This window comes from Truncatella angustata (assembly GCF_020726525.1).
Source record: "Truncatella angustata strain MPI-SDFR-AT-0073 chromosome Unknown BKA67scaffold_2, whole genome shotgun sequence".
Classification (NCBI taxonomy): domain Eukaryota; kingdom Fungi; phylum Ascomycota; class Sordariomycetes; order Amphisphaeriales; family Sporocadaceae; genus Truncatella; species Truncatella angustata.
The window spans coordinates 7,997,202-8,023,685 of NW_025763382.1; the positions used below are offsets into that span (position 1 = coordinate 7,997,202).

Here is a 26,484-nt window from a genome sequence, read left to right on the forward strand (position 1 = left end):
TCTACTATCATGGAAAAATTGTCAGAAGGGACAGCAAGATATGTTGTACCTTACTCTCAACAAACCTGCTGTTCTGAATATATGTCCATAAATGGTACTTGTACAAGACTTTGCTCGAACCTGCGTCGAAGCGGTATTATGTTTGGACGGCATGAGTACTGCTACACTAATGACGATTTGATAATGTATGAGCACTAGCCCCATCCATTGTTCGGGCTGTGTGAACAGCCTATATTGAGATCAAGAGCATAGCCAATGTGCACTCGCATGGCGCATCGAGTAAGATTCCTCCCTATCCGAAGCTATTGATGGAATCCCTTACAATCCGCGACCTGCAGGAACGGACCAGCTCGACTGCGTTTCTGACATCTGCTATTCCAGAAAAATATCAGCGATCTGTTGTTGAAAGACATCGAGATATTATCTCGTCTATCCAGAACCAGAAGATCAATGTAGCTAACCTGAGCAGCAGGAACGCCGTCTGGCGCTCTGATCTCGAAAGCCTCCTGGTGATTTAAGGCAGGAAGGTCGACTTCCGTCTGGTTGGCCAAGATGCGAAAACTGTGACCTTCTCTCCGGCCCAAACCCGCCTGGCAATGGTCGCTTCTTGGGAAACTGGACGGAGTCGCACGGCTGCCCCAGGAGCTCATAGGCGCTCATCTTTTTGTCCATCTCCACACTCAGCGGTATGTGTATAAATCCCTCGGGAAGTGGGATCTGCACCTCGCCTAAGTCGGGTTTGGACAGGCCCAAGCCCGGCAATTGAAAAGCAGCGAGCGGAATTCAAGACGCAGACTGATAAGTATCTGGTGGCTTGGGGAGGAGCTGGCGAGCTTATTTTCGTGGAGGCAGCAGGCCCCTTAGTCGCCGGCCACGAAGGAGAGCTGCATTGACTTGCGTGCCAAGGCGGTCGATTGTTCAATGTGAACGCCCAATTTGCTTTAATTGGTTTCTGACCTTGACTCTACTCAGATCGACAACATACCGAGCCGTGGTCCGCAAAGAGTCCATGTAGGCGATCAGCCTTGTGATTGACAATGGATAATACGTCAGCCCACACTGACCCGAAATGGGCAGTAGTAGTTTAACTCGTTTCATTCTTCTGAATCTATCTCGAGCTGTGTCTAAAAACTTGGACTTCTGAAGGCAGTGCCGTGACTGAACCTGATCCTAAAATTATGCGAGCGGCCAGCAACACATAGTCGACACATTTAAGTAGTAATTTACAATCTCAGTCATGGCCTGACAATAATAATCAAGACCGTGGTTTTGGTTCCCAAAACACGTAAAACAGATTGGCTTCTGTATCCATTTTGACGCCCAAACGTCCATGTTTCCCTCTTGGATGCTATAACTCAAGGATCTAGTCCTTGACCGCATGCCTACCCATTACGCGAAATCCTCGCTCATGCAATTTGCAAACTCACATCCATATGTGGCTACGTCTTTTGTAGATTAGGAGACAAAGGAAAAGTAGATTGTGTAGTCGGTGCAGCTTGCTCGTCTCTTGCTGAGAAGCAGAGGTGACACGATTACGAGGGCCGATGACAGGTCCAGCTGGTTGATAACAGTGCGATCAATGAAGCACATGGATCTAGGGTCGGGTGGAGATGGTGTATAACGGCCGTCGGATCGTGGAATACGTCAAGCGTCCAGGGATCATCCTGCCCCAGATCGCCTTTTCCGTCAGGGTTGGAAATGAAAGATGTAGAATGCCGAGATGATGACGACACATGTTCGAAAGAATCGCGCCGCTTACAACACCAGTCTCCATCAACATTGCTGGTACAGCAAAAGAGGCTCGCCCACGTTCTCAATTTCGGGGATGGTGCACTTGAGATCAAATGCTTTGGATAAAACGATCTTAAAAATCTACGAGGCCAGATTAGAACGGAAGACGGCAAATTGAAGACACTGTAAGGTAGGACGAGCGAGAAACGTACCTTCTGGACGTTGATACTGTGGCTTGTGCTACTGAAGATGAGAGCAGCTCGCATTGCCTTTGCGAAGCGGCGGGCCTATGAGACATGGGAGATCAGTGGACATTTATCAGATCGGTTGAGTGAGGGTGGGAATGCACATACCTGATTCGAGATTTCTTCTTGGTCTTCCCTGGGGAAGTTGACGAAGTGATCGTACTTGGTTCCAACCAATATGGGAATGGCTGTCTTGTTGAATCCTCGTCCCTGCCTGTACCACTCCTTGATGCTGTTCAATGTGCTCTTCCGCGTAAGATCGAACATGAAGAGGATGGCAACGGCATCGTTGCAAACCAACGGTAGCATGTTGACAAATTCTCTCTGACCACCCAAATCCCAAATGCTGAAAGTGATCTCCGTATTCCGAATGCTGATGGTCTTCTCCATGAAGTTGACACCCAGGGTTTGAATATAATCCTCGTCCCAACTGCCCTCGACATATTTGACCATCAGAGACGTCTTGCCGATTTGCGCATCGCCGACCATGCCGACCTTGATGACGACGTGGTTTCTGCCGTTCTGTTGATCTGCGCTGCTACCGCCTCGAGATGCGTTGTCGCCGTAGTGCCTGTCTCCGCCTGCACCGGAAAGACCTGATGGAGGCCTCGAGATTGAGTGTGGTTGTTGTGATGCCATGGGAGGTGTGTCGTATCTTGCATGAGGATCTATTTCGGAATCACGACTCGGCGACATGGTCATGGCATCACGGGTCGGTGACATGGGCGGCAGGCTTGGTCCCGGGGATTGAAACTCCTGTGGCTGCTGGTGCGTGTCGTCGTGGTCATGGTCGTGGATGTGGTCGTGGATATGGCCGTACCCATTTTGATCTGTCCCTAAATGGGTTGTGCCTTCCAGTCCGCCAAGAGTCTCATCGTGGATATCTTGCGGGGCAGTCACAGCGTCAGCTTCAGCTTCGGGCATAGGTATGGGCTCAGGCTCAGATTGAGCTGCCGCGGCTGTTGCTGTAGGATCTATTTCCATGGTGTCGCCGGCGTCGTGAAAATGGGCAGGAGACCCCGCCGATAATGTAGATGAGTCCAGGATGAGCGTTGTTGATCTGCCAGGTGAGGGGCGGCGGTCGCTTGTTGCTGTCGCTGGGCGATGGGATGAGGGGCCTTACGCAGCGGTCAGCTTTAGGATGAATCGCAAAAGCCGGTTGATGCGTGTCGGCGATGGCTGAGTGTGAGGTTTCACTTCAGCTGATTTCGGGGCTCTTACTCCAGGTGTTGGAATGGAGATGGAAAGCCACAAAGGAATGTCCGGGTCGGAGGGGTGGGCAGCTGCTGAGGACATACAGTACAGCACGGTACCTTAGGTAACTTAGTAGTATCGTCGAAGTAACGGGCCTATCAGTTGCCGGTGTCCAGGTCCAGGTTCAGGTCCGAGTCCTTGGAGGTGCAAGTGGTCAGCAATTGGTTGAACCGTTCAGGATGTTTCTCGGGATGGCAGTTTCGGGAGACGTTGAATACAGTAATATCAAAACGCAACCAAGTGCCAGAAACAAAAAAGGGTCAAAATTGCATTGCGGACATACCGCGAGACGGTGGAGAGGCTGCTATTCCAATGCGGTCTTGGTCCCTCAGTTGCCCAGTGCGTTCACCTTCTAATAACTTAATGGGGATGTATTGAGTTCAAGGTTCTGGTTTGTGAAGGCTGCGTGCCTGGCGACTGGGTTGGGCTGGAACTGATGTCTGCTCTAGGCGGCTAGCGCTCTGCACTAAGTAGTTGGCACCATCCCACTAAACCACAGTGGCGGATGCTCCCCTGAGTGACTGAGATCTATGTCTGCCTGCGTTTGAAATGTGGTCTAGACTAGACAAAATATTGCCTTTGTTTACTCCGTTACTCCGTATTCAATGCTAATTAATGATTACGATATTTCCCTTGAGATTTGATGCTGGGAAAGATTTAGGTCACTGGTTCCGGTGGGCAGGTAGGTTCAAAGAGTAAAACAGACCCAGTGCAACGGACTAAACTCTGAGCACGTCACGTCTTTTTCTCTTGCAGCTGCTTTTTCGTTGAGCCATGCATCATCACAACTGGCGCTTATTGTTTGGATCGTTAGCGGCTGGCGAATGAGATTGCTAGAATCACAAGTCCTGAGCAACCCTTTGACGCGTCGCGAAAAAGGGCACTAAGTTTATGTATTCATGCTGCAACATTTGTTACCTTGTCTTCAAGGTACCAGACTAGGCTGCATGCCATGTCTTGATTGGTTTTATTTGCTTATTCTACGCCAGATGTTGTTTCCAAGCATAGTCTGTGGTTTGGTTGACTCCTCTCAGCGCTCGACAACACGTATGATCAACTCAGAGAGTGTGGTGCATCTACTGATGGCAAATGGGGTCCGCACAGAACAGTAAACAAACTCCTTACAGATGCAGCAAAGCATGGTGCAGAAGCTGTATTGAATCAGCGTCGCCCACGTTTTCCTCTTTCTATTTCTAAGGTAAGAAATTGGCGATTGTTCAACCTGCAGAAAATACTGCTGTTGTTGACGGGTCCATCCCAGTTCTTGTTGACATTGCCTGCAATTGGGGACTTCCTATTCGCTCATGAGAGGGTGTGCATACTATACCAGCAACGATGCATAGAACTATGTAATTTCCGCCCTGCATAATGTACAGATCATACTTGATAGGATACCTCCCTCCTGATGACTGGATGTACCACCACTGCGAGGGATATATACTGGCAGCTGGTAAGGTCTATTGCAAATTCTTCCAACATAGAAGTTCGTGCGATTATTGCACACTTCCGGGGCCCGGGTCCTTCAGGAGACCGCATCTCGATCTCGACAGGCGATAGTGAATTTGAAACGAATTATTCTTCATCGCCAATGGTGCCATGTAGGCGCAATGATATTTTCCATCCCGCCCATTCAATGGGCCATTGGCCCGAGTGAATATTACTTGTAGTAACAGCAAAAGCACTGTTCTTGGCACAGCTGTTCCTATCATCGGCCCAAGTAGACACTAGACTACTGTATGCATTATCGGCCGAGGTGTTGTGATAGGCCTCGAATAGCCGGATAGACGACCGAATCACGTTACAGTGTGTTCTTTGTGCAAAACACTGTGATCACCGCCTGGAGTTTGGTGAACGAGCACAGTTTTAGTCGGCATCACTTTCCGAGATTACAGCAGTCTTTCGCCAAGTTCCAAGGCCCAAGGCTCAGGGCTATGGACTAGGTTAAGTGAGTATTTTAGCTTTCCAACGCCTGAGCCGGAGGGGAGAGCTATGACCGAATTTTGAAGGTCATTCAATGGGAGCTCCACCGCCATCATTATCATTGATTCAGCGACATCATCCCACCAGAGACATAGGTTGAACGACTTCTCACATCAGGTCATTATTGGATTTTCTTTATCAGCCATTCGCACCCACCACCTCCGCACTCCGGCTGTCCCTTTCGCCCGTCACATCACAACATGGCCTCAATTGCACGATGCCTAAGGGCAGCTCGACCTTCAGTGTCCAAGCTGGCAGTGGCTCCCGTCGCCCGTAGCGGTTGGCTGGCTCCTTCCGCCCGCGCATTCTCTGCAACGACATCCAGTATGTCTCTATCATCCCCGCCGCCAGCTACCTTCCGACCTACTCAAACACCAATCTCTATGCACCCCCTCCACTACAAGCTGTGTATCTATGGGGCCCAAATCCACATTTTCCAGACTGACATCCAACAGGGGAAATCCGCAAGTACACCAAAGACCACGAATGGGTCGACCTCAACGCTGACAAGACCTCCGGTGTCATCGGTATCTCGTCATACGCCGCCGAGGAGCTGGGTGACGTGGTCTACGTTGAGTTGCCGGAGGGCGGCAAGGCCATCTCGGCCGGCGACGCCATCGGTGCTGTCGAGTCTGTCAAGAGCGCCGCCGATATCAATGCCCCAATCACCTGTCGCGTCACCGACGTCAACTTGGTGCTGGAGGAGAAGCCAAGCCAGATCAACGCGGTTCCCGAGGACGACTCACACGGTGGTGGCTGGATCTGCAAGGTTGCTGTTGATGAGCAGGGTGTCAAGGACTTTGAGAAGCTGATGGATGCCGAGGAGTACAAGGCCTTCACAGGCGCCGAGCATTAAGCTTATCCAAACTTGGCAGAGCGAAGGGCGGGAGTTTTTGACACGGAGCCTCAGGCGAAGCAGCGAGCAAGGGGTGAAGGGGGGTGACAAAGTGAGAGGGCACGCGTGGCCAATTGACCAATTGATTGTGAAATAGTTGGCGGTTCAACCCACACAGAGTACTAGGGTCAGTATTCATATCATTGCATCAACACAATTCTGGACAGGAGAGACGAATTAATCCATCCGCATACCTTAAATACGCGGAGCATATACGCACAACACATGGGTATTTTGTCAAAAAGCGCAGGCCGGGAGACGTGAATAGCATGCGTCGCGTCTATATACTGATCTCGTTTGGAGGATACATCCTGCAGACAAGACCTGAGTTCGTGGCCATTGCGGGATTCACCTCGTCATGAGCAGCTGCGTTCTCATTTGGTTTGGATCAAGTAGGAAGATGTGTTTTATGCCGGCACCCACGGCTCTGTGCTTGGGTTTGCTGCCCTATCGGCGTTGATGACAACCAGGATCTTCTGGGCGCCGTTGTCGACGAGCTGTTGAGCCACCTCTTTGCCAAATTCGATAGACTGCTCCCTCGACTTGATCTCCTTCTCTAACCTTGCGTCTGCACCCTCCTTCCCGTCCACGCTGACCACCGTAGCTGACACACTCAGCTTGTGCTCGCCGATCCACTTGGTCTCGACTCCGATAGGAACACTGCAGCCTCCCTCGAGAGTTCGCATGATGCTTCGTTCGACTTCGGTCGCCAACATGTTCTCCTCGTTCTCAAATGCCCTTAGTAGCTCGATGGTCTTCTCGTCGTCTGCTCTCACCTCAATGCCCAGAGCACCTTGACCGACAGCGTACAGCATGCCACCGCCCTCGGTATCGCCGTCCAAGTATTGTGCCACTCTGCCTTCCAGACCCATTCTGTGTAGACCAGCCGCCGCAAGAATCAGGACAGTGTACTCGGAATCCTCGGCATCTAGTTTCCTCAACCTTGTGTCGATGTTTCCGCGCATGTCCATAAACTTGAGCTTCGGGTAGTGGCGAGAGATCTGCGCCATTCTTCGCACAGAGCTCGTGCCGACTACACTTCCGTCGGGCAGGTCTGACAGCTTCTTGTACTTGCCCTCCAAGGCCTTCTTCACGACAACCACATCACGGGGGTCCTCTCGTTCCGTCACACACGCAAGCACACACCCCTCCGGCAGACTGGTGGGCATGTCCTTCAGACAGTGCACAATGATGTCCAGCTCCCCGGCCATGAGACCGGCCTCAAGCTCGTTGGTCCATAGTCCCTGGGTTCCGAATTTGTAGAGAGCGGTGATCTTGTCCTTGTCGGCGGTCGAGTGCATGCCATGGACCTCGAATCTGTGGTCGGGGTGGAGCTTAGTAAGCTCGCTGACGATCCAGTCTGCCTGCTTCAGCGCCAGGGCCGACTTTCGCGTGCCGACTTTAATCAAAGTCCTCTTGTCATCCGAAATAGAGGACGTGATGACCGGCCGGGTTGCCGGTGTGGACATGCTGGCGGTATTATGATTGGGATCGGAGTTTTCCGTGCTTTGTTCTTCTTGTCAATAAGTACTTGACTTGGTGCAGTTCATTTCCCCGCCTGGCTCAGTACAACAGGAAGAATGTTCGGTCTGTAACAGAAAGTCAATTGGATAGGTGGCGAGTGTAACCACGGATTGGGTAAACCAGCTGCTTGGGAAAGTTTTGACGGGTTTCGCGTCCAAGAACTTCAGCTCAGATTCCAGAGGACCGCGGGGTCATTCAAGGCGATGCGGGGCAAATCAAGGAATGGAACCCGCGCCTGGCCCGCATTCCTAGATCGGCGCCACCTGCAGAAGCCAAGGTGAAGGCACAGCCAAATACTGTAACGGTTACTGCAGCCATAATATTCCCTGCGTTGTGATTCTTCCAAGGAAGACATTCTTCTATGTGAGTCCTTGATTTCTTGATTCCCTGATACTTTCAGCCAAGGGACCAAGCAATTGGAATGTCCTCCCATAACACAGGAGACACCCTCGTACAATGACACCCTCGTACAATGACACCCTCGTACAATGACACCCTCGTACAATGACACCATGTTCGCTTCGTTCGCTTGGAGGGCCTCGATCAAGTAACCCGAATATCTACACTGGTCCAATTCGCCTCCATCTCCGGGTGCCGCCAGACTTCTTCTGGAAGCCCACGACGCCAACTTGAATCCATCAAGCAATTTATCCGATGGGGTAAGTTGCCCTACCAGATCACGTCGAGAGTCTATGACCCAACCATAGTCGGCATTTAAGACAGTCTCAGCCATTTTCTCCTAAATTCCGAACATCAGCGATAGAAATCATCTACCTGAGTGTAGACGGGGATATGTTCGAAGCAAAAGATATGGACTTGGATGCAATCGACGTGCGTGGATGACATGTACACCGTCTCACATCTTCTGTACTTGATGTTTCGACGAAAATGCATGCTCTATTCGTCACTGGTCCTGAAAGTTACCTGCATGGTTTCATCTCGCCTGTTCGGATGCCGTCTCTCCAGAAGCATATGACCAGCAATCGCTAAATCCCATGAGGGGTCCTATGCCTTCCCTGGAGCCAGCGGCTGGATGGTATCACCATATTGTGGTCACTTGAGGCGAGGAATATCGCATGAATCACTACCCACTGTCCAGCGACATTCCATCATGATACAGTACAGTACCAGGACAGTTAGCTTTGCTGATAGCATGGACTCCTTCCAAATTACCGAGTCTCGTGTTGGTGGCTGCTTATGATTTGCCAGGAGCTATGTACTATGTTTGTCCTTCGTTTATCATTGCCTATCTCGTAGTTGTATTCGTAATGGCCGTCGAACGAATACGCGTCTGTGACCTGTCCAGACATGAATGAACTACAGAGTCGACTACCCTGGGCAGTCTTTTCAGAGTAAATATAGTCACTCCATGGAACACCTAATATCCTTGAAAACGACTACTAAAGACTACGAGCGTCACATAGTCAACCGTTCCAAGTCGGCTTCGAAAAGCTCTTCAGTTCCAGTTTCGAATATATTTCTTTCACCGCCCATAAGTTACACAACGATCCTTTAGGGACTATACTCTCAACCATGAGACATCCTTTAGCTATGATTCTTCTGGTGGGCAGTAGCCTTGCCAGTCATTACCCTCTCCGGCAAGTTTTCCCGGTGTCATCATCTCTGTCCGACTTCCCAACCGCCGCTTCAACTTCACCCCAGAGTGTATCTACTCTCTCTGTCACGGCTTCCGGGGCCATACCTATCTCTACGGCTTCAAGCGCAAAGTGTGGCAAGGGCTACACTTACTGCGGTTATATGCTGCAGTCAGGAGGACACAGTAAGTCTCAAACTTGGTAGTGCTGTCCATTGCGTTGCTCGGCATATGCTGATGAACATTGATAGATTTTGCCCCTGAGGTCATTAACAAGACTTATTGTGATGCACTCGACGGGGCCTGTGTCGATGGTATTCCCAGTACCAGTACAGGGCAAGCCGTATTCTTGTGTATGAACGATAGTCCCACGAGCATTCAGCTATTCTGCGCCTGCGGTGGCAAGTGCCTGAATGAGGCATCGACCAGCAACATCGCTCATTGCGACAAGCCATGTGTGGATGGATCAAAATGCTCATGAACGCTTCCAGGCCATAGCCTGAGGTAATGATGGTATGACATCGTGTAGCGTTTGAGGAATTGGTTTAAATCAATCACATTTCTTGCCTCTCTTTGGCGTTGTTAGACATGTGCCCCCTGCAGAAATCAGATCGAATACTCAATGGCTGGTTATTCTACAAACATGTTACACCGTATGATAGTCACAGTATTTCTTGCACGAAAGCCTAACTTTTATTTTTTTATTTAACGTTCATCTTCGTCTTCAAATCTCATAAACTTTGTAGAAGTGACAAGCCGGACTCGGGAAAACTCCGAGTATCGGCCACTATCGGCCCCGCTCGAACCGAGGACTTCTCTGCGCCTTCATTGGTCTACAGTATCGTGAAAGAGCCCTCAAGAGTATCACCATCCCAAAGAAAATACATTACTTCGTACGCGACAACTCTAAGAATTGCTGCCATGGGCTCTATCCAGATCCTTGATGGCGGGTTGGGGACATCGCTCGAGGATAGCTATGGCGTGATTTTCGACCACTCGAAGCCCCTCTGGTCGACACACTTTCTTGTCGAGGGAGAGGATACTCTGTTTGCCTGTCAGCGAGACTTCGTACAAGCGGGAGCAGATGTAGTTTTGACCGCCACATATCAGACATCCATTGAAGGATTCGGACGAACGAAGACCCACGAACATCCCGAAGGGATTCCAAAATCGGCTATTGGATCTTATTTACAGAAAGCTGTGGACATCTTGGAGAAAGCTACCTCATACAGCAGTGCAAAGATTGCTTTGAGCCTCGGGCCCTACGGAGCTTGTATGATCCCAGGTCAGGAGTACACTGGAAAGTACGACGACACCCACAACTCAGAGGAGTCACTGTACAGATGGCATTTGGAACGACTACAACTCTTCACTGCGATTGAGGGATTGCCACAACGGGTTAGTTATGTTGCCCTTGAGACGATACCTAGACTAGACGAGTTGAAGGCCGTGCGAAGAGCAGTCCGCGACTCTGGTATTACTGGCCCATTTTGGGTCGCGTCTGTCTTCCCCGGAGATGACGACAAGCTACCAGATGGTTCATCCATTGACGATGTAGTCGAAGCCATGATGATTCCTACTACCCAAAGCTCTCAACCTTGGGGCATTGGTATCAACTGCACCAAGCTTCACAAGATGCCAAGACTAGTCAAGACATTTGAGGCAAGCGTGTCAGCCTTGATATCTTCCGGACGCATTCAGTACGCCCCTGCGCTTGTGCTGTATCCCGACGGGACCAAGGGCGAGGTTTACAACACAACAACTAAAAAGTGGGAGAAACCAGAAGGCCATGTTGAACAGGTAAAAAACCAAGTGAGTGAAAGAAGATCACATTCAAGATTGATGTGCTGACCGAGGTTAGGAGTCATGGGCAGCGCAACTTGCCAATATTGCGAAGACATCTCGCGAGAAGGGCATCTTCAAGGACTATCTGATTGGTGGCTGTTGCAAAGCTTCGGCTGCAGATATCAAGAGCCTGAAGCAAGAGACAGACGAAAGCGAATCAAAGTGAATGCGTCAGTTGCCGTTTCACGAAGTATATTTACAAAGCGCCCCATGTCACCAGATTCAGCGCAGCGGCCACCTTTATCGCATTTGCGATTGCTTTATGAACATGGCATATTGCGTCAACCTGCGCTGAGTCGTGCCCTCAATGTCTGTGCCATATGAGAACGCCACTTTAACCCCAGATCCCTAAAGATCACACTGATAAAAATTGCACTAGACTAGTCGAACAGTCTCGCCCGAGTCACTTCGGGGTTTCCCGTGGGGCGATAATTGCTATCTCCACAATATAAATTCTTCTACAAGCCAAGATCAGTTTAGTCCCATCGACGATGCCGATGACCGGAAATGGGCGGTCGATTGCGCAATGAACGCTATGAAAAGTTTTCAGAGGACTGTATAGTCATGTATAAGTCGACGTATCGTTCGTGTGATCTGCCAGATACAGTGCTACGGGCAAGACCTCGCTCTCTCGTTCCTGAGTGTCAATCCTCAATATCACGGGCTCCAGGTTCATAGTCCAATTCATCGTAATGCACTCGACCACATCGCCGGCTATTGAGCCAATTGGCGATATTGAGAAGCATGGATACAGTACTCAGGCCCCCCACGACGACAAGGACGTACTCGTCCCTCAACTCAATGTTGGTGGTCATGGTGCCACTCAGAGACGCCTAAAGGACTACCAGGTTACTATGATTGGTTTCTGCAGTGGTATCGGCACAGGTCTTTTCATTGGAACCGGTTCTGCATATGCGAAAGCTGGGCCTGCGGGTCTCTTGCTAGCCTACATCATTGTTGGTGCCGTCTTGTGGTGTGTCATGCAGAGCATCGCCGAGTTGGCAACTTTGGTAAGTTATCTGCCTGGCGTGCCATAATTTGTGGGTGTGATAACTAACGAAGCTATAGTTTCCCACTGCTGGTTCATTTCCTCATTGGGCTACCCGCTTCATCGACCCTGCTGTTGGATTTTCTCTGGCTATCTCCTATGGCTACTGCTACACCATAGCTATAGGATCAGAATGTTCGGCAGCTGCAGTTCTGGTATCTTATTGGACGGATATCTCACCTGCAGTGGTCATTAGCATATCCTTGGCGCTTATACTCGCGATCAATTTGATGAGCGTGAACGTCTTCGGTCACACTGAAGTCGTCACTGGAGCTATCAAAGTAGCTTGCTTCATCGGCCTTGTTCTTGTCTCTATCGTCATCACATCTGGAGGTGGTCCCACCCATGACCACATCGGGTTCCGCTATTGGCACGATCCCGGAGCTTGGGTTGACTACAATGATATCGGTGGATCAACTGGTCACTTTCTGGGATTCCTGGCTGCTTTTGTTAACGCTAGTTTCTCCTTCATTGGTGTCGAAACCGTTGTCATCACGGCAGCCGAGTCGGTCAACCCCCACCGCGCTATTCCTAAGTCTGCCAGTAGGGTCACATACAGAATTGGTCTGTTTTATGTCCTTGGCGCTCTACTGATCGGCCTGATCGTCGACCCACGCAACGAGAATCTGGTCTCGGGTACTGGCAACGCAAACAGCTCTCCGTGGGTCATTGCTATTCAGGAGGCCGGCATCAACGCCTTGCCCTCCATCGTCAATGCCTGTATTCTCGTTTCGGCCTGGTCTGCCGGTAGCTCCTACTGCTGGGTCGGATCGCGCATGATCGTGGCTATGACGACGGATCATCAACTGCCACAGATTTTCGGAAGAACCTGGAAGAATGGTGTTCCGTGGGTGGCCGTTATTACGTCGTGGTTGTTCGGGCCGTTGGCATACCTGAGTCTTGGCGCGGGTGGCGCTTCGCAAGCTTTCACTTGGCTCCTGAACTTGAGTACAGTCGCTGGTCTCATTGCGTGGTCAACATTATGCTTCTGCTATATCCGTTTTCACCGCGCACTCAAAGTTCAGGGTGTTCCTCGTGATAGCCTTCCATGGAAGTCGCCATTCCAACCATACACGGCTTGGGTCGGCTTCATTGGATCTGCCATAATCACCCTCATCACTGGATTTCCTGTCTTCCTCCATGGCAATTGGAATACGGCGGATTTTATCGCGTCGTATGTTGGTATCCCGATCTTTATTGTCCCCATTATTGCGTGGAAGCTTTGGCACCGGACGAAGTTGGTTCGTGCGAAAGACATGGATCTTTGGTCTGGTAGACTTATGTGATACTTATTGGATATTCTTACTACGTAGCATTCCTTAGCACCTTAATTAGAAATCAACTAGTTTAGAACACATGCACATACTCGTGGTCATATTCAGTTTAGTTCAATTTGTTGAATCACCGTCATAGTAGTCAATGCAGCTTAGGATGCGGCCCACTGAGGCACACCGTATTTAAGTAGGGTGTCAATTAAAGAAAGCGCCAACCGTCCGTACATAATTATCCTCAGAAAGATAATTCCTCGGCGGTTAACACGATCATCGTACGCTCCTTTTGGGTGTTTATTGCAATTATCGAGCTGGTATTCTTAATTATTCCAAGATTGTCGCTGAGGCATTCATAATGCTAGGTTAGGTTACTATGGCGAAACTAATTTGAGACGCTACTAGCCTTGAAACTATGGCATAAGGCACAGAGACGAGTATTGGGCTCCAAATTTCCTAAACCCCGGAGACGAATCCGGTTGACGACTTCCGGCCGCGCAACAGAGAGCCTACGGGGAGTTCTGTGTTCGAAAATGACTCTTATCATTGAGAACGACCAGCTATATCAAGTTTTAAGCAGGAAAATAATGCTAGCAAATGACGGCGAGAAGCAAGGTCGCTTTGACATGCAGCACGCTGCGATTAATTTGTTGTTGGCAGGAAGCTTGCTTGGGCACCCGTCCGTGAACCTGTCCAAGTCTTGAATATAGACACAGGAACGTTGGCTTGCACAACTATCTTACACTGCTTGGAGATACCGAGCTGATTTTGCGTCACAGAGGTATTTGGGTTGTGGAATACGCCAGCTAGTATTCGTTTTCCCCGGTGATTGGGAGTGATCTCTTCACTATACAACTTTTGAATAAGGTGCCGCGCAACTGCTCCTTCGTGTGAGAATATGCTGTAGATGGCGTCTGCTCATTGAAACAGCAATTCGAGTAAATCCACCTGTGTATGATGTTCACGTGCTTTGATAAGCCTGCTAAAGTCGTGGCCAACATCTTCTATCCTTTGACGCCTGGCGGTTGGCCCAAGTTCTAAGACAATCATACCTTTTACTTGCAGTCAATGAGTATACACACCGAAATTCAAGATAGCCAATGCGTTTAATCAAGTGATATAGTCACAACCTAGGGTTATAAAGGTTTTTGCGCTAAATTTGTTACAAGCGGCTGGCTTGACGTCTGCTAAGGTGATAGACTTGGTTGCTAAGGGCGCCGTGATACAATAAAACAGAAATATCCGTGAGTTGGGCCGGTTGTATGTTATGTAGGACGGAAGCCATATGTTGACAATAAATTTGAACCGGACCATGGACCAGAGTTATCCGTGTATTGTGCATCAAGGCATTTGTACTACAGCTTTCCACCTCCTTGTCATGCCCCACTCACCCATTGCACTATACACTACACACAATGATAGAAATTGTTTATTTCTTTCCATAAGCCTGAGCATCCACCTTGGGAAAGGCACCGGGCCAGAGTTTTGAATCTAACTACCTTAAGTGCCAGCAGAGACGTTGCGGTCTCCGGCTGCTTCAGCCTGCAAGGCAAATCCTCCAGACGACATATTGGCCCCAGATTTGGCCTGTTTATGTCAACCACTATCAAGTGTAGAGTTCCATTCAAACAGGAGCAGTACCTAAAAAACCTTGGGCTTTAGACGAGTCCGATTGGTCATGTTCTGTTTAGAAGCTTTTTATCACAATAAAGATACCCAACAGTGAGGAAATGATAACAGATCAGTTGCGAAGGCAAAGTAGAATGTTGTGGATGAAGAACTATCAGGATAGCTCGAATTCTTGTACCTGAAATATTTAGAATCGTCTGCTTCTTTGTCTAGGTTTGATGATTGTACAACTAAATTTCTCGCAGTTTGCAGCTTGACACCAAATATCACGCCTTGTTAGTGGACGGCCTCCCACTACTATTGAATTTCATTGTCCGGCTATGTCTAGTTGCAGCTCTTGACGTCCTGGAGATTGAGTGATAGTGATAAGGTTTGATTATAGGTTCCCACCAAAATACTCTCAAATGATAGATACAATGCGTGGGATAGACTGCGTAGATACTAGGATATTTGCCTTAGTCGATCGTATAGCCCGTTGCTCGGTTGGTCGAAACCTATAACTTGCGTAGTGTACAACAGCAGCTTGGTGCCGGTGCCAATGACAGGAGATGATAAACCAGTTTAACCAGAACAGCTTGTGTTATCGACGAGGATCTAGAAGAAGTCCAGCATCGAACTGTAATAACACTTGATTTGTCATTCAAATACTCTAAGCGACTGCTATTTGCTAAGGATAATGAAACTTGTTGTCATGGCAGGAAGCACATGCGTGCTGAGCTTTCCATCTGTGAATTGCCACGCCAGATTGCCAAACGGGACCGACATAATTTTGGTCACATCTTCTGCGATGGTAATTGAAAGAGGGCCTGGAAGATCGGCATAATCTCCGTTCACTATACTAACCATTACCTGATCATCAAATAGCCAGTAAGCTGCGTCAAGGGTTGCACTCTCAACAAGTCTTACTGGCTTTCCACTGAGTAGGAAATTTCGAACAGGTGGCTGAGTAACCACAGCTGCCATGTCAGTATGCACCTCGAATAGCTCCAAGCTTCCCGGCCATGTCCATCCAAAGATGCCGGTTGCACCTCGGTTGAAGGCCAAGGCATTCATGACTCGCGCTTCTCCTGGAGTGGGATCTCTAGGCCAGTATCCTTCACCATGAAAGACTTGAGGGTTGTGGAATTTCGGTAGCGGCCATCGTCCAAGCCAGTACTCGTAAATAGATAGATCATCTAGCCGTGAAGAAACATCCTGCACGTTGCCATCGCAGTTGTCACAGCCGCAGTCGCCCAAGGTGGCATTGCATGTAGTATTCCACTTGGAGAAGGTCGAGTTGATTATGATGGGATACACATCCTCCATAATTATATCCGCACCAAGTGAATATTCGCCAAAATAGTAATCCTGACAGTTCAGAGTAATGGCCACTGGATGATATGGATCAAGCTTATGGATGAGCTGTCGAGCATCTACGTCAGCGTTGAAAGGTTTCTGCCAACCATCAGGCCTGTGAACAAGGTTAGCATTTGCAACAATACCAAGGTAACCATTGGAACCCCTACTCATCTGCTGTCCAGTATGCGAATAGCGAAGTGTGATTCTTGATGGTGTTCACATGCTGCTCTACGATGGAAAGGTTTTCGTATGAACCTCTCAGATCATACATGAAGCGCAGACTCTGTTGATCCATGCTCGTATATACGGGGTTGGAATCATCAAAGCCAGCTAGCGAAATAATGGCGTTAAGTCCTTGCCCGTCGCTAGTGTAGTTCCGCACAAAGTCGTCACTAATTTCGGAACTGTTTGACCCATTGTATAGACTATAATATCCATATGGTAGCAGTGGTTGAAACTCGTTACCAGTATCAGGACTTTTGAAAAGCAAGCCACCTTTCAGGTAGTCGATCTTGGTCGCACTTCCGTCTGGATTGTCAGGCAAGTACAAGAATGTGGCATTCGTGCTGTAGGTTTTGTCGCCGAATTTAGAGGCGCCTTCAAGCACTACGTCGTAGGGTATTGTTTGTGGCTCGACTGCTGAAAAATCAAATACAAACTCAGCGCCTGTAGTATTGACCGGTATCGAATCGTTGACTAGAACAACATCAGATCCCAGTTTGATAGTGAAGTATAACGTGTCAAATGACTCAGTTGCGTTTCCATTGAACGTGGACTCCGACCATGGTGAGCCGTACCACGATGAGAACGCTGCATTCACGACAAAGGCTCCGCTAGCCTCGCCATCAAGATAGACGGAATACCGTGGCTTGAATTGTACGTAGAGGTTGGTGGCACCAGTGTCAGCGGGCTCTGTTGTGTGTCCACCAGGCTCGAAGCTTGGATAACCATCCTCGTAAACTTTGCCACACCAACGGGGCCAGTCGGTATGCTCACCCGTCTCCTGAGGGATTACTCCAACGAAGAGCAATGCATATACGAGTGCTCTAGTAACGTGCATCTTCACGCCCTGAATGAAAACCGGGAATTGCCAAAAAGCTCGCAAAACGCCATCGAAATACACGGTGGAATACTTGTGCCCCGCTCGATGGACAGTTTCTCGACAGTTCGGCCTGCGACATCATTGCCTTTGGTTTGGGCAACCGATAGGAAGGTGCATGTGTACAATCGAGTGCGACCTAATCGGCAGGAGTCTTCAAGAAGTGCAACGTTGTGAGGTCAGGGGACGATAAGCCGCCGCCAATCAGGCAGACGATATGTATCCCCGCATATGCAAATAAACATACTCCAATCCCTCTCGCGTCGATCACCCCGCCAGGAAGACTAGCTTGACTGGAGAGAACGCAACGACGGCTCTCAAATTCGGCCGGGGGTGGGCTACCAATGCTACTAGAGTAGCACTCTGCACTCTTCGATGAGTTACGTCTATTTCGGCATGTCCGCTCACCACGTCAAATTTCAGTTTACACCTACCAGAGGAGCGTCAAAGTTTATCCGTACTTGTACATACCTGTGGAGTCGCCTTCTCTGATGTTCGGGCTTACTCGGTTAAACATAATACTACTGATAACAAAATTGACATGAACGTATCGCGACGGACTGTACCGGCTCCATCGTTATCTCGCATATGCAGAATGCACACATGCTCAGACGGCGATGTTATGGTCTGCTTTTCATCAGTGATTGGATGGCCGGCAAGTATTATCGCTGCCGGGCCCACTCAGCACCACCTCTGACCCAAAAACCATTGGCGATGTCAGGAACACAAGACAAGTGGTATGCACATTTCGCAGATATTGCTGCACAGGATCAGCAATCAACATGTGACATGGGCTACATAGGCCGTGAAGCTTTGTGACAGCAAGCAAAACCTACAGTAACACTCTTGCATACCTATCAGCCCCAACAAAATCAACTGACCTGAGTACACAGATACAAGACGATTCATATAATGACAGGACACCCCAGAAGTAGCGGCATCGATGTTGGCTTCGACGGCATTCCTGGCACAGTGCATCTCGTGGACCTCGAGCACAGTCTCACAGCTCAACACGCGAGAAACCAGGCCGATGTTCTGCTCGTCCCAGCACCCTCTCAAAATCCTGACGACCCCCTTAACTGGAGTCCGCAACGTAAGAATCTTGCCGTGGCATGCGCTCTACTGTAAGTTCGGTTCCTCCTAAAACCATATGGCATGCACATTTGTGTCGTACGCTGAGATCGGCTAGTTACACCTGGTTCAATGGCATCGCACTCTCAGTCGTATACTCCGTCCTTGTCCCCCTTTCTGAGGCACTGGATCTCACAGTAGCAGACCTGAATGCGGGCACAGGTTACATGTTTTTACTACTGGGATGGGGCCTGTTGTTCTGGCAACCTTTTGCGTTGCAGTACGGCAAGCGGCTGACGTACCTATTGTCGCTGTTGGCATTGATGGCAGTCACTCTATGGAGTCCATACGCGCACGGCCGTGGCCAATGGATCGCGAAGAGTATCCTAACTGGGTTCTTTGCTGCACCAATTGAAGCTCTTCCCGAGACAAGCATAGCCGATCTCTTCTTCACTCACGAACGTGCGACATACATGGGCTGGTATGCCTTCACTCTTGCAGGCAGCAACTTCTTCGCACCGATCATCTGTGGTTTCATCAATGATAGAATGGGGTACAAGTGGGTTTTCTACTTCCCAGCAATCTTCATCGCCGCAACATGGACCTTCCTTTTTCTATTCATGGAGGAGACCAACTATGACAGGAGTATTGATGGTATCCTGGCACATTCTCAAACGAACGTGGCACCCACCAGTAGCGAGAAGGCCGAATCGCCCGCACTGGGGACCCCCGAAACTCGTGAACTGATTGTGCAGCCAAAGTCATTCTGGCGGAAACTCTCTATTGTCGACAAGCCACGCTCGTTCACGATGCATCAAAGAGCCTGGCAGTCCCTCAAGCTTCTCTCCTGGCCAGTTGTCTTTTACTCGGGCTTCAGCTATGGCACATATCTTGTCTTCTTTAACATCCTCAATGCTACCAGCTCGATCATCCTGGGGGGTTCTCCTTATAACTTTACCCCGGCAATGGTTGGCCTGAGTTATATCTCATGTTTGGTCGGTGTCATATTAGCGTATGTTCAGCTGCGGTACAGTCGTGTTCAACCGATTGCTAATACCTATCAGATCTGCCTTGACCGGAGTGTTATCAGATCGCTTTATCATTCGAATGGCCCGCAGAAATAATGGAATTTCTGAGCCAGAACATCGGCTCTGGCTCTTTACGGTGTCAACTATAGTGCTCCCAGCATCTTTGCTTCTTTGGGGTATCGGTGCTGCCCATCAAGTTCACTGGTTTGGCCTTATCTTTGCGATGGGCCTGACGGCATTCTCCAATACCTTTGGTATAACGCTGTCGGTCTCTTATCTGATCGACACCTACCGGGACATATCTGCCGATGCATTGACAACATGCATCTTGATTCGAAACACCATGAGCTTCGCAATTGGCTATGGTATCACCCCATGGCTTGAGAACCTCGGATACCAAAACTGTTTCATCAGCGCAGCGTTTGTGGCTTTGATGATATGCAGCGTGTACATTGTCATGATCATATGGGGCAAGATATTTAGAGATATGAAGAAGATGCAGTACTGGTCGAAGGTAAAGGGGTAGCATATTGATATGCTACTTGTCGAATGGCAGCCTCAGAGATGACAGAGCCGTGGTTTAGCACCTAGCATTTTATGCTACCTATATCTTTAACACTATCTAACCGATCATGTCCGCGTTATCAAGGGCGCGTATATTGGCCTATTTATCCCCACCCAGGGTCCCGACGGACCAACCATCTCCGGCTTGAGCTCATTAACCCTTATTACACCAATGTTACGCATTGTGTTCGTGATCTCCTCGCTTAGTACTGTGACACATCATTAGCTGACGTTTCTCAAGGATGTAAGCAGCACCCATGGGATTTGACTCACTCTCGAGGACTCGCCGGCACCCTTCCTCGCCATGCGTGCCATTGGCATACAGGAAAGGTCTACCAATGCCTACAGCTTTGGCGCCCAGAGCAAGAGCCTTGACAATATCAGACCCAGATCTAACTCCACCATCGATCATGATGTCAATCTTCGAAAATAGATCTGGGCGGTGACTGCGTATCTCGTACAGTATGTCAATTGGAGCTGGCGCATAGTCTGCTTGACGACCACCGTGATTGGACTGCGACAGAAAGGTGTCAGTGAACATGGTTGTCCGCCAGTCAAGTTTAGCCACAATGCTCTCACAATAACAACACCCTCTACTCCGTTCTGGATGCAAAGTTCCACATCTTCTAGACATTGCACACCCTTGACGATGATTGGCAAATCGGTATTGTTCTGAAGTAGTTTGTCAACTCGACATGACCGCTCTGGCGAGATGATCCCAAGTGGTACTTACTCGAATGAATGAGATGTCCTTCCAGGTCAAATTCGTGTCTTGATATCCACTAATTGCTTGGGAAACTCCCTTGGGCGAGGAGGTTGGTGGGACGTAAGCTTGAGAACCAGATTTCGATCGCACATCCAATGTCCTCTTCGATTGCCAGCAGACATCAACTGTAAACATGATGGCCTTTGCGCCAAGCTTTTCAACTTTCTTGATAAGAGACTTGGATACTGAGCGATCCTTATTCAGATAAAGCTGCCAAGACATGTCAGTATGACCCATGGTGCGTTTTGTTCATGCGTCGAAGCTACCTGGAATATGAGGCTTTGGTTTTCTTTTCGCGCATCGAACATCTCCTCAAGGCTGCATGATGCATTTGAAGAGATCTGTGGGACATCAGCTCACGCATTGGTAGATAACACGAGAGTTTCTCACCACTTGAATGATTCCATGCTCTCCAGCCGCTTTTGTGAGATTGATTTCTCCATTTGGGTGACCAAGTTTTGCCATGGCGGCAGGCGAGATGAAAATAGGCATCGATGACGACAAGCCAATGAATGAGGTCTCGGTTGATCCGCTGCTAGTATCTCGAAGGACTCGAGGACGGAAGAAGTAGCGAGTAAAGGCGTTTCGGTTCTCATAAAAAGCTGTTCACTCTGTTAGAATTTTCTTTTACCGATTTCAAACGTCAAAATGGCAGCAGACTCACTCCGCTCCTCATCAGATGCACTGCGATAATACGCCCATGCTGTACTGCTCAACACACGTTCAGCCCAGTACTCGAAATCTTGTAAGAGCAAGAACTTCTGCGCTACGGGCATGTCCCCTCGTGCCTCCTGGCGCTGACGCTCATCCTCAGTGAAGACCTTCTCTTCCGGAGCGGGTAGTGTTGTGGGATCTACTGGACCTAGCAGCATTTCTGATGGCAACGATTCTAATGCATTTGGAGGATGCAGCATTGCAAACTTTCCAGTAACATCTTGCCCTGCTTGTTCAAGAATAGCATGTTCACCACCAGGATGTGATCGAATAAAATTTGTTATGTCATATACATGACCCTGCATTATACATGTTAGCACCGGCGAGTCTTCGGATGCAATTTTGGATGCATTTCACCTTGATAATTATCCAGCAATCGTCTGAGGATTTGTGTCTTTGGACTTCATGGAACGATATCAATTCGGGTCGACCACTAGGCTGGTAGTTGTGCTCATCAATTTTGTCACCAGCGTCGCACTTCAATGGTTTCACCAAACTGTAGTGCGCTGCGGCTATAACGGCCTAGGTTATGATCTTGTTAGCGGAGATCTTCCCGCAGCGTGCATGCATCATTCCTACCAATGCAGCGATGATTTCTCCTAGACGGCCTCTTGTTTTCCTAGAAACCCTGGTGTCTATGAGTTGCATCGATAACTGCGAATCGCATCTTCGAGTAGTGTTTGTAAAAGGTCTTGGCCTTGCAGGCTTGGCTTGTACACCCCAGCGGTTCTGCACAGCACGTAGCGCAGCTTTCGGGCATTTCAGACACGGCCTGCACACCTTCATTACAGCGCCTGCAGTCATTGCAGGCTGTGGACAAGGCATTTTATAGCCAATGGACAAATGTGTAATAAAGCGAAGGTTAAATAGAATGAAGCAACAATGCAAAATGCCATATCTGAGGGCAACAAAAAGGTTCTTTACATTTAACGCTGGGTTATCAACGGAAAAGCCAGAAAACAGCAAACAAAAAACATCCGGCAATCCCAGTCGTCTCTGAAAGATATTTATTCAATATATATGCGATATGATCGTACTCGCGAACTGGCCTGTTTCGCTTGATCAGCTGTCGCTGGCAACTAAGGTTAGAAGCTTGACTTGAAGTCTCAATTGCTATCGCTTAAACTCAGCGGCTATACTTGAACTTCCAAGCACCCTGATTTTTGTGTGAGGGATTATCACCGCGTGTGTAGCGCAATTTAGACCCCCAACTCTCCACTTCTATTAAATTGCTGACACTAATCACCAAGTGCTGTTAAACACGTGGATTAACCGTGCCGACATCATCGAGCGCTGACTCTGCTAAACTCAAACACATCGTCGCTCTGTCTCGATTGTCGTTGCTCTTCGTTGCTGTTGATCATGACTCAGCCTGCGAATGAGGATAATGCACAAGGAGGAAATGCAGAATATGCCACACCGTCTTCCCACAAACGAAAGCGGAATAGCGTGAGTTATGCTGGATAAGTTCTAGCCGTTGTCATCAACTAAGGGTTGCTTCAGCGTGCCTGCGATCGATGTCACCGGGAAGGTCGCAAAGTGAATCTTCCTCACTTTAGGGCTGCAAGTCAGATGGCTGAAATATTCTAGTGTTCGTCCGACACAAATGGAGCGAGTTGTGCGCGATGCATTGAGCAAGGTGTTCCATGCACGTATGACAGACCAGCAAGGAAGAGAGGTGTACGTGCCTCTACATCATAAAATTGACACTTTCTGCCATTGATTCGCTACATCTTCATCATAATCTCTACTTACAAGATGATAGCCGGCGTCTCACAAGCATTTAACACCAAGTAACTCACGGCAAACGCGCACGCAGGCACAGACACAGGAACAGATCCAGACTCCCAGTCATGTTTTGCGACAAAGTAATCCCACAGGAACAGCCACCACCACCCAAGTATTGAAGACTCCCATGATACCCATCGAAAATCCACATACTTCACAAAACCATTCCCAAAACAACAGCATTTTCTGTACCTCGCCCTCGCCGTATGGTCACCACGCGCCTGATGTGTATGACAACAGCGCCTACCACGGCGCAACTGAAACTAACGTGCAATTTGAGGATGTTGTTCCGCCAGATATCCTCGAAAAGCTGGTTCAGATCTTCTACCATACTGCGTACCCTTTGAGGCCATATTTCCATTGGCCAACCTATCATGCACAGGTTCAATCGCGGCAGTACCGATCGGATTGGGGGCTTCATATCTTCACCATGGCTGTTTGCACAATGGCCGCTGGTCGTCTGTGCGATGGAATACTGATGCCGACTGGCCCTCATCCTCTTCGTGTCCAGGCTGCTGGGCTTTTCAGTAAATGCTACAATGCCGCAATGGACGCCATACCAAAAGAGCTCTCATCTGTACCAGATTACTACCATGCGATGAAGGCAAAAGCAATCTTGGCAGCCGCCTGTCTGCAAAATGGGGACTGGAAGAAGGCCGCGGTGCACTTGGGAGATTATGCTTCTCTCTCTGCTATGTCTGGGTTCTGTCAGGAGTTCAACTGGCCCACCGGTCTTGGTGAGATCCAGAAACAAGAGAGGCGAAGAGTTTTCTGGGGTGTCTATCAACAGGAACAATACATATCGAGCAACTTTGGCTTTGCATCCCGCCAGCGAGAAGTGAAAGCCATGGTTAAATATCCGGTCGAAGTATTTGATGACGATGATATCACTGAAGCTGGTGTGCAACTATGGTCTGAGCATATCTCTTTCATGAAGGGCTTTAACTTCTGTACTGATTTATATCGCATCCTTGAACGCATAGAGGGTACCATCAGGAAAAGACAGCAAGCAGCGCCGACAGAACCTGGCGGAAAGATTGAGGTGTTTTTTTCCGAGATGTATACCTCAAGGAAGTTGGCCACGGACAGTCTTCATCTCGTTTCTCAACTATACGAGGCTCTGCCAGACGAGCTCAAGAAGCCAAGAGCATTAACAGGAGATCTACGCGCTGATAGGTATGGCTTCATCTCCTGCAATGTTCTTCTTACGACTCAGACATTGCGAATGTTGCTCGTTGGTACCGGGAAGCCGAACCTCCATCTTCGTTGCGCCATTGCAAGTGAGCTCCTAGATGAACTCAGCACGATCCCGATTGCATTCTTCCATGCCTCTAGTACAGTTTCTGTAAGGTAGTTCCCTTCTTTTGGGTTTCTAGCTGTCGTATCGCGTGCTGATAATCCTGGCGATTATAGCTTCATCACTTGGCACATATTGGTCATATGCTTGGAGGCGATGTGCAGAGCGCGCTTCCAATCTGGACCTATCTTCAAATCCGTAATATCCTAACAGTTCTTGCCGACTTTCTCGACAAGATAGAGTCAGATCGAATGATTACTACTGGACTCGCGGAAAAGCTTCGAACACAGATTCGTCGCATTGATGACTGCATGAAACAAGGGTCATCAGGAGAACAAGAGGCAGGCTTGCTCTCGATGGGTAAGAGTCTGCTGCCGAATTGGCATAGTTTTCCATCCGCGCGAAGTCCTGGGTCGACTGATCGGCCATATGTAAGTTGCATTCCACATCTTCTGTCCGTAACTTTAATGATAACTATCGAAGACTGCGCTTGATTAAATTGCAAGACTTAGCTAATACTATCCACTGTAGCAAAATAGATCTCCGCAGAGCAATACAACTGCTACTTTCGGTACAACTATGCAGATGCAATCGCTGGTCCAGGAAAGAATGCCGGCAGCGGCACCTAGTAGTGTACTATCACAGCACAATGCCAATTATTCGTCGACCTCAACACTGGGCATGATGATACCTCCCGTCATAACCTCGGGCACTCAAACGTATGGCCTGGTGCAGAACTCCGACCCTTTCCAAGTGTCGGGAGAACCACAAATCGAAACATCAGATAATTCTATGGCTGAAACAATCTTCTCAGGCGAATTGTTCGCCAACTGGCCTTACTCGATGAACTAAGTTTTGTTGGCTAGGGGAGTAAGGCATGCAATTTGACTGGAGAGCCGGAAATATTACACGACGCAAGAAGCAGCAGCATTGTAAATATTTTAGGAAAATTAATCCTAAGCCCATCAAACACACTTTGCGATGCGGTTTGGCGGAGCGTGACGAATACCTGCGACGTCTTCACAGGATCAACAACCTCATTCACTTTCGGCTTGGAGATATACAGTCCTCTGTACAAGTACAGACCATGCCATCCGATGCCGTGGCGCTTATTGCAGTTTAAATCCAAACTTTAGATCTGCGAAATACTCCCACAATCATTTCAACCACGACATCTATCTTTTCTCGTACTATACTGTTCGCAGCACGACATGTTTCCTCGATCGTATGAGTCATAGCCGTGAATGCTTGCTCGATCCAATCAATCGCGGCGCAAACAGCCCAAACAGTCCAACAACTAGCCTGGTAAATGCCGTAACTCATTAAGGTGGTGATTGATAACTAAAACACAATCTGCAAAATTTTGTAGGTGGAAATATTTGGGGCTTGGATCCAGCATAGAATCCAGATGAACTTGAGATGGTGCCATAGCTGGCGATAGGTCGTCGAGGTTGTATCGAGCATGAGTTCAAAAGCCTTGTTATTTTCCAGTATCCTAAATCATCACGACGTGCCAAGACATTAACAACGTGATTGACTCGCCTAGATTGCCGATTTTTTTGCCTGTCTGATGTTGACCTGCCTATTGTTGACCTGGGGTCTGGCTCCACCGCCATTTAGGGTGAGTGGAGCTGTCACGCCAGGCCCGTGTGTTAGGATGACGCGACTGTTGGGCAGACAGCCATCAGGAGGATATCTCGTCTGGCTGACATGACTTCTCACTCTGCTATTGACAGCTCCCGGTGTTATGGCAGGAACAGGTAGTATAGCGACATGGTGAGCAGGGGTCGTTGTGGGGACGTATTG

General features: G+C 48.9%; 10 protein-coding genes across 10 annotated transcripts; 6 read left to right on the forward strand and 4 right to left on the reverse strand.

The window, feature by feature from the left end:
* Positions 1 to 1,773: 1,773 nt before the first annotated feature.
* On the reverse strand, positions 1,774 to 2,672 carry BKA67DRAFT_513259 (GTP-binding protein; the record flags this gene model as incomplete). The annotated part of the gene is made up of 3 exons (XM_046097552.1): positions 1,774 to 1,872; positions 1,944 to 2,018; positions 2,085 to 2,672. 3 exons carry the CDS (start codon positions 2,670 to 2,672, stop codon positions 1,774 to 1,776), a joined length of 762 nt encoding a protein of 253 aa, XP_045962975.1.
* A 2,738-nt stretch (positions 2,673 to 5,410) lies between these two features.
* Positions 5,411 to 6,066, forward strand: BKA67DRAFT_591556 (glycine cleavage H-protein-domain-containing protein; the record flags this gene model as incomplete). Its single annotated transcript, XM_046104734.1, has 2 exons — positions 5,411 to 5,534; positions 5,666 to 6,066. 2 exons carry the CDS (start codon positions 5,411 to 5,413, stop codon positions 6,064 to 6,066), a joined length of 525 nt encoding a protein of 174 aa, XP_045962976.1.
* Positions 6,067 to 6,289: 223 nt separating this feature from the next.
* BKA67DRAFT_220918 (porphobilinogen deaminase) lies at positions 6,290 to 7,683 on the reverse strand. The gene has a single exon (XM_046095561.1). The coding sequence runs from the start codon at positions 7,572 to 7,574 to the stop codon at positions 6,513 to 6,515; it is 1,062 nt and encodes a 353-aa protein (XP_045962977.1). The 5' UTR covers positions 7,575 to 7,683; the 3' UTR covers positions 6,290 to 6,512.
* A 1,313-nt stretch (positions 7,684 to 8,996) lies between these two features.
* Positions 8,997 to 9,914, forward strand: BKA67DRAFT_220921 (uncharacterized protein). The gene is made up of 2 exons (XM_046095562.1): positions 8,997 to 9,409; positions 9,475 to 9,914. Exons 1-2 carry the CDS (start codon positions 9,163 to 9,165, stop codon positions 9,702 to 9,704), a joined length of 477 nt encoding a protein of 158 aa, XP_045962978.1. The 5' UTR covers positions 8,997 to 9,162; the 3' UTR covers positions 9,705 to 9,914.
* A 19-nt stretch (positions 9,915 to 9,933) lies between these two features.
* BKA67DRAFT_220993 (putative homocysteine S-methyltransferase) lies at positions 9,934 to 11,497 on the forward strand. The gene is made up of 2 exons (XM_046095563.1): positions 9,934 to 11,023; positions 11,085 to 11,497. Exons 1-2 carry the CDS (start codon positions 10,145 to 10,147, stop codon positions 11,232 to 11,234), a joined length of 1,029 nt encoding a protein of 342 aa, XP_045962979.1. The 5' UTR covers positions 9,934 to 10,144; the 3' UTR covers positions 11,235 to 11,497.
* Positions 11,498 to 11,760: 263 nt separating this feature from the next.
* Positions 11,761 to 13,402, forward strand: BKA67DRAFT_512822 (amino acid permease; the record flags this gene model as incomplete). Its single annotated transcript, XM_046097507.1, has 2 exons — positions 11,761 to 12,078; positions 12,137 to 13,402. 2 exons carry the CDS (start codon positions 11,761 to 11,763, stop codon positions 13,400 to 13,402), a joined length of 1,584 nt encoding a protein of 527 aa, XP_045962980.1.
* Positions 13,403 to 15,176: 1,774 nt separating this feature from the next.
* Positions 15,177 to 17,682, reverse strand: BKA67DRAFT_558925 (uncharacterized protein). The gene is made up of 2 exons (XM_046102355.1): positions 16,519 to 17,682; positions 15,177 to 16,463 (listed from the first exon to the last, which is right to left on the reverse strand). Exons 1-2 carry the CDS (start codon positions 17,409 to 17,411, stop codon positions 15,674 to 15,676), a joined length of 1,683 nt encoding a protein of 560 aa, XP_045962981.1. The 5' UTR covers positions 17,412 to 17,682; the 3' UTR covers positions 15,177 to 15,673.
* A 680-nt stretch (positions 17,683 to 18,362) lies between these two features.
* On the forward strand, positions 18,363 to 20,075 carry BKA67DRAFT_513087 (major facilitator superfamily domain-containing protein; the record flags this gene model as incomplete). The annotated part of the gene is made up of 3 exons (XM_046097533.1): positions 18,363 to 18,574; positions 18,640 to 19,533; positions 19,586 to 20,075. The coding sequence occupies 3 exons, from the start codon at positions 18,363 to 18,365 to the stop codon at positions 20,073 to 20,075; spliced, it is 1,596 nt and encodes a 531-aa protein (XP_045962982.1).
* On the reverse strand, positions 19,913 to 22,704 carry BKA67DRAFT_221065 (FMN-dependent dehydrogenase-domain-containing protein). The gene is made up of 9 exons (XM_046095564.1): positions 22,173 to 22,704; positions 21,951 to 22,115; positions 21,544 to 21,892; positions 21,270 to 21,481; positions 21,146 to 21,220; positions 20,847 to 21,089; positions 20,693 to 20,785; positions 20,387 to 20,627; positions 19,913 to 20,322 (listed from the first exon to the last, which is right to left on the reverse strand). The coding sequence occupies exons 1-9, from the start codon at positions 22,416 to 22,418 to the stop codon at positions 20,180 to 20,182; spliced, it is 1,767 nt and encodes a 588-aa protein (XP_045962983.1). The 5' UTR covers positions 22,419 to 22,704; the 3' UTR covers positions 19,913 to 20,179.
* An 804-nt stretch (positions 22,705 to 23,508) lies between these two features.
* BKA67DRAFT_514639 (uncharacterized protein) lies at positions 23,509 to 25,172 on the forward strand (the record flags this gene model as incomplete). The annotated part of the gene is made up of 2 exons (XM_046097663.1): positions 23,509 to 24,726; positions 24,795 to 25,172. The coding sequence occupies 2 exons, from the start codon at positions 23,509 to 23,511 to the stop codon at positions 25,170 to 25,172; spliced, it is 1,596 nt and encodes a 531-aa protein (XP_045962984.1).
* Between the last annotated feature and the right edge of the window lie 1,312 nt (positions 25,173 to 26,484).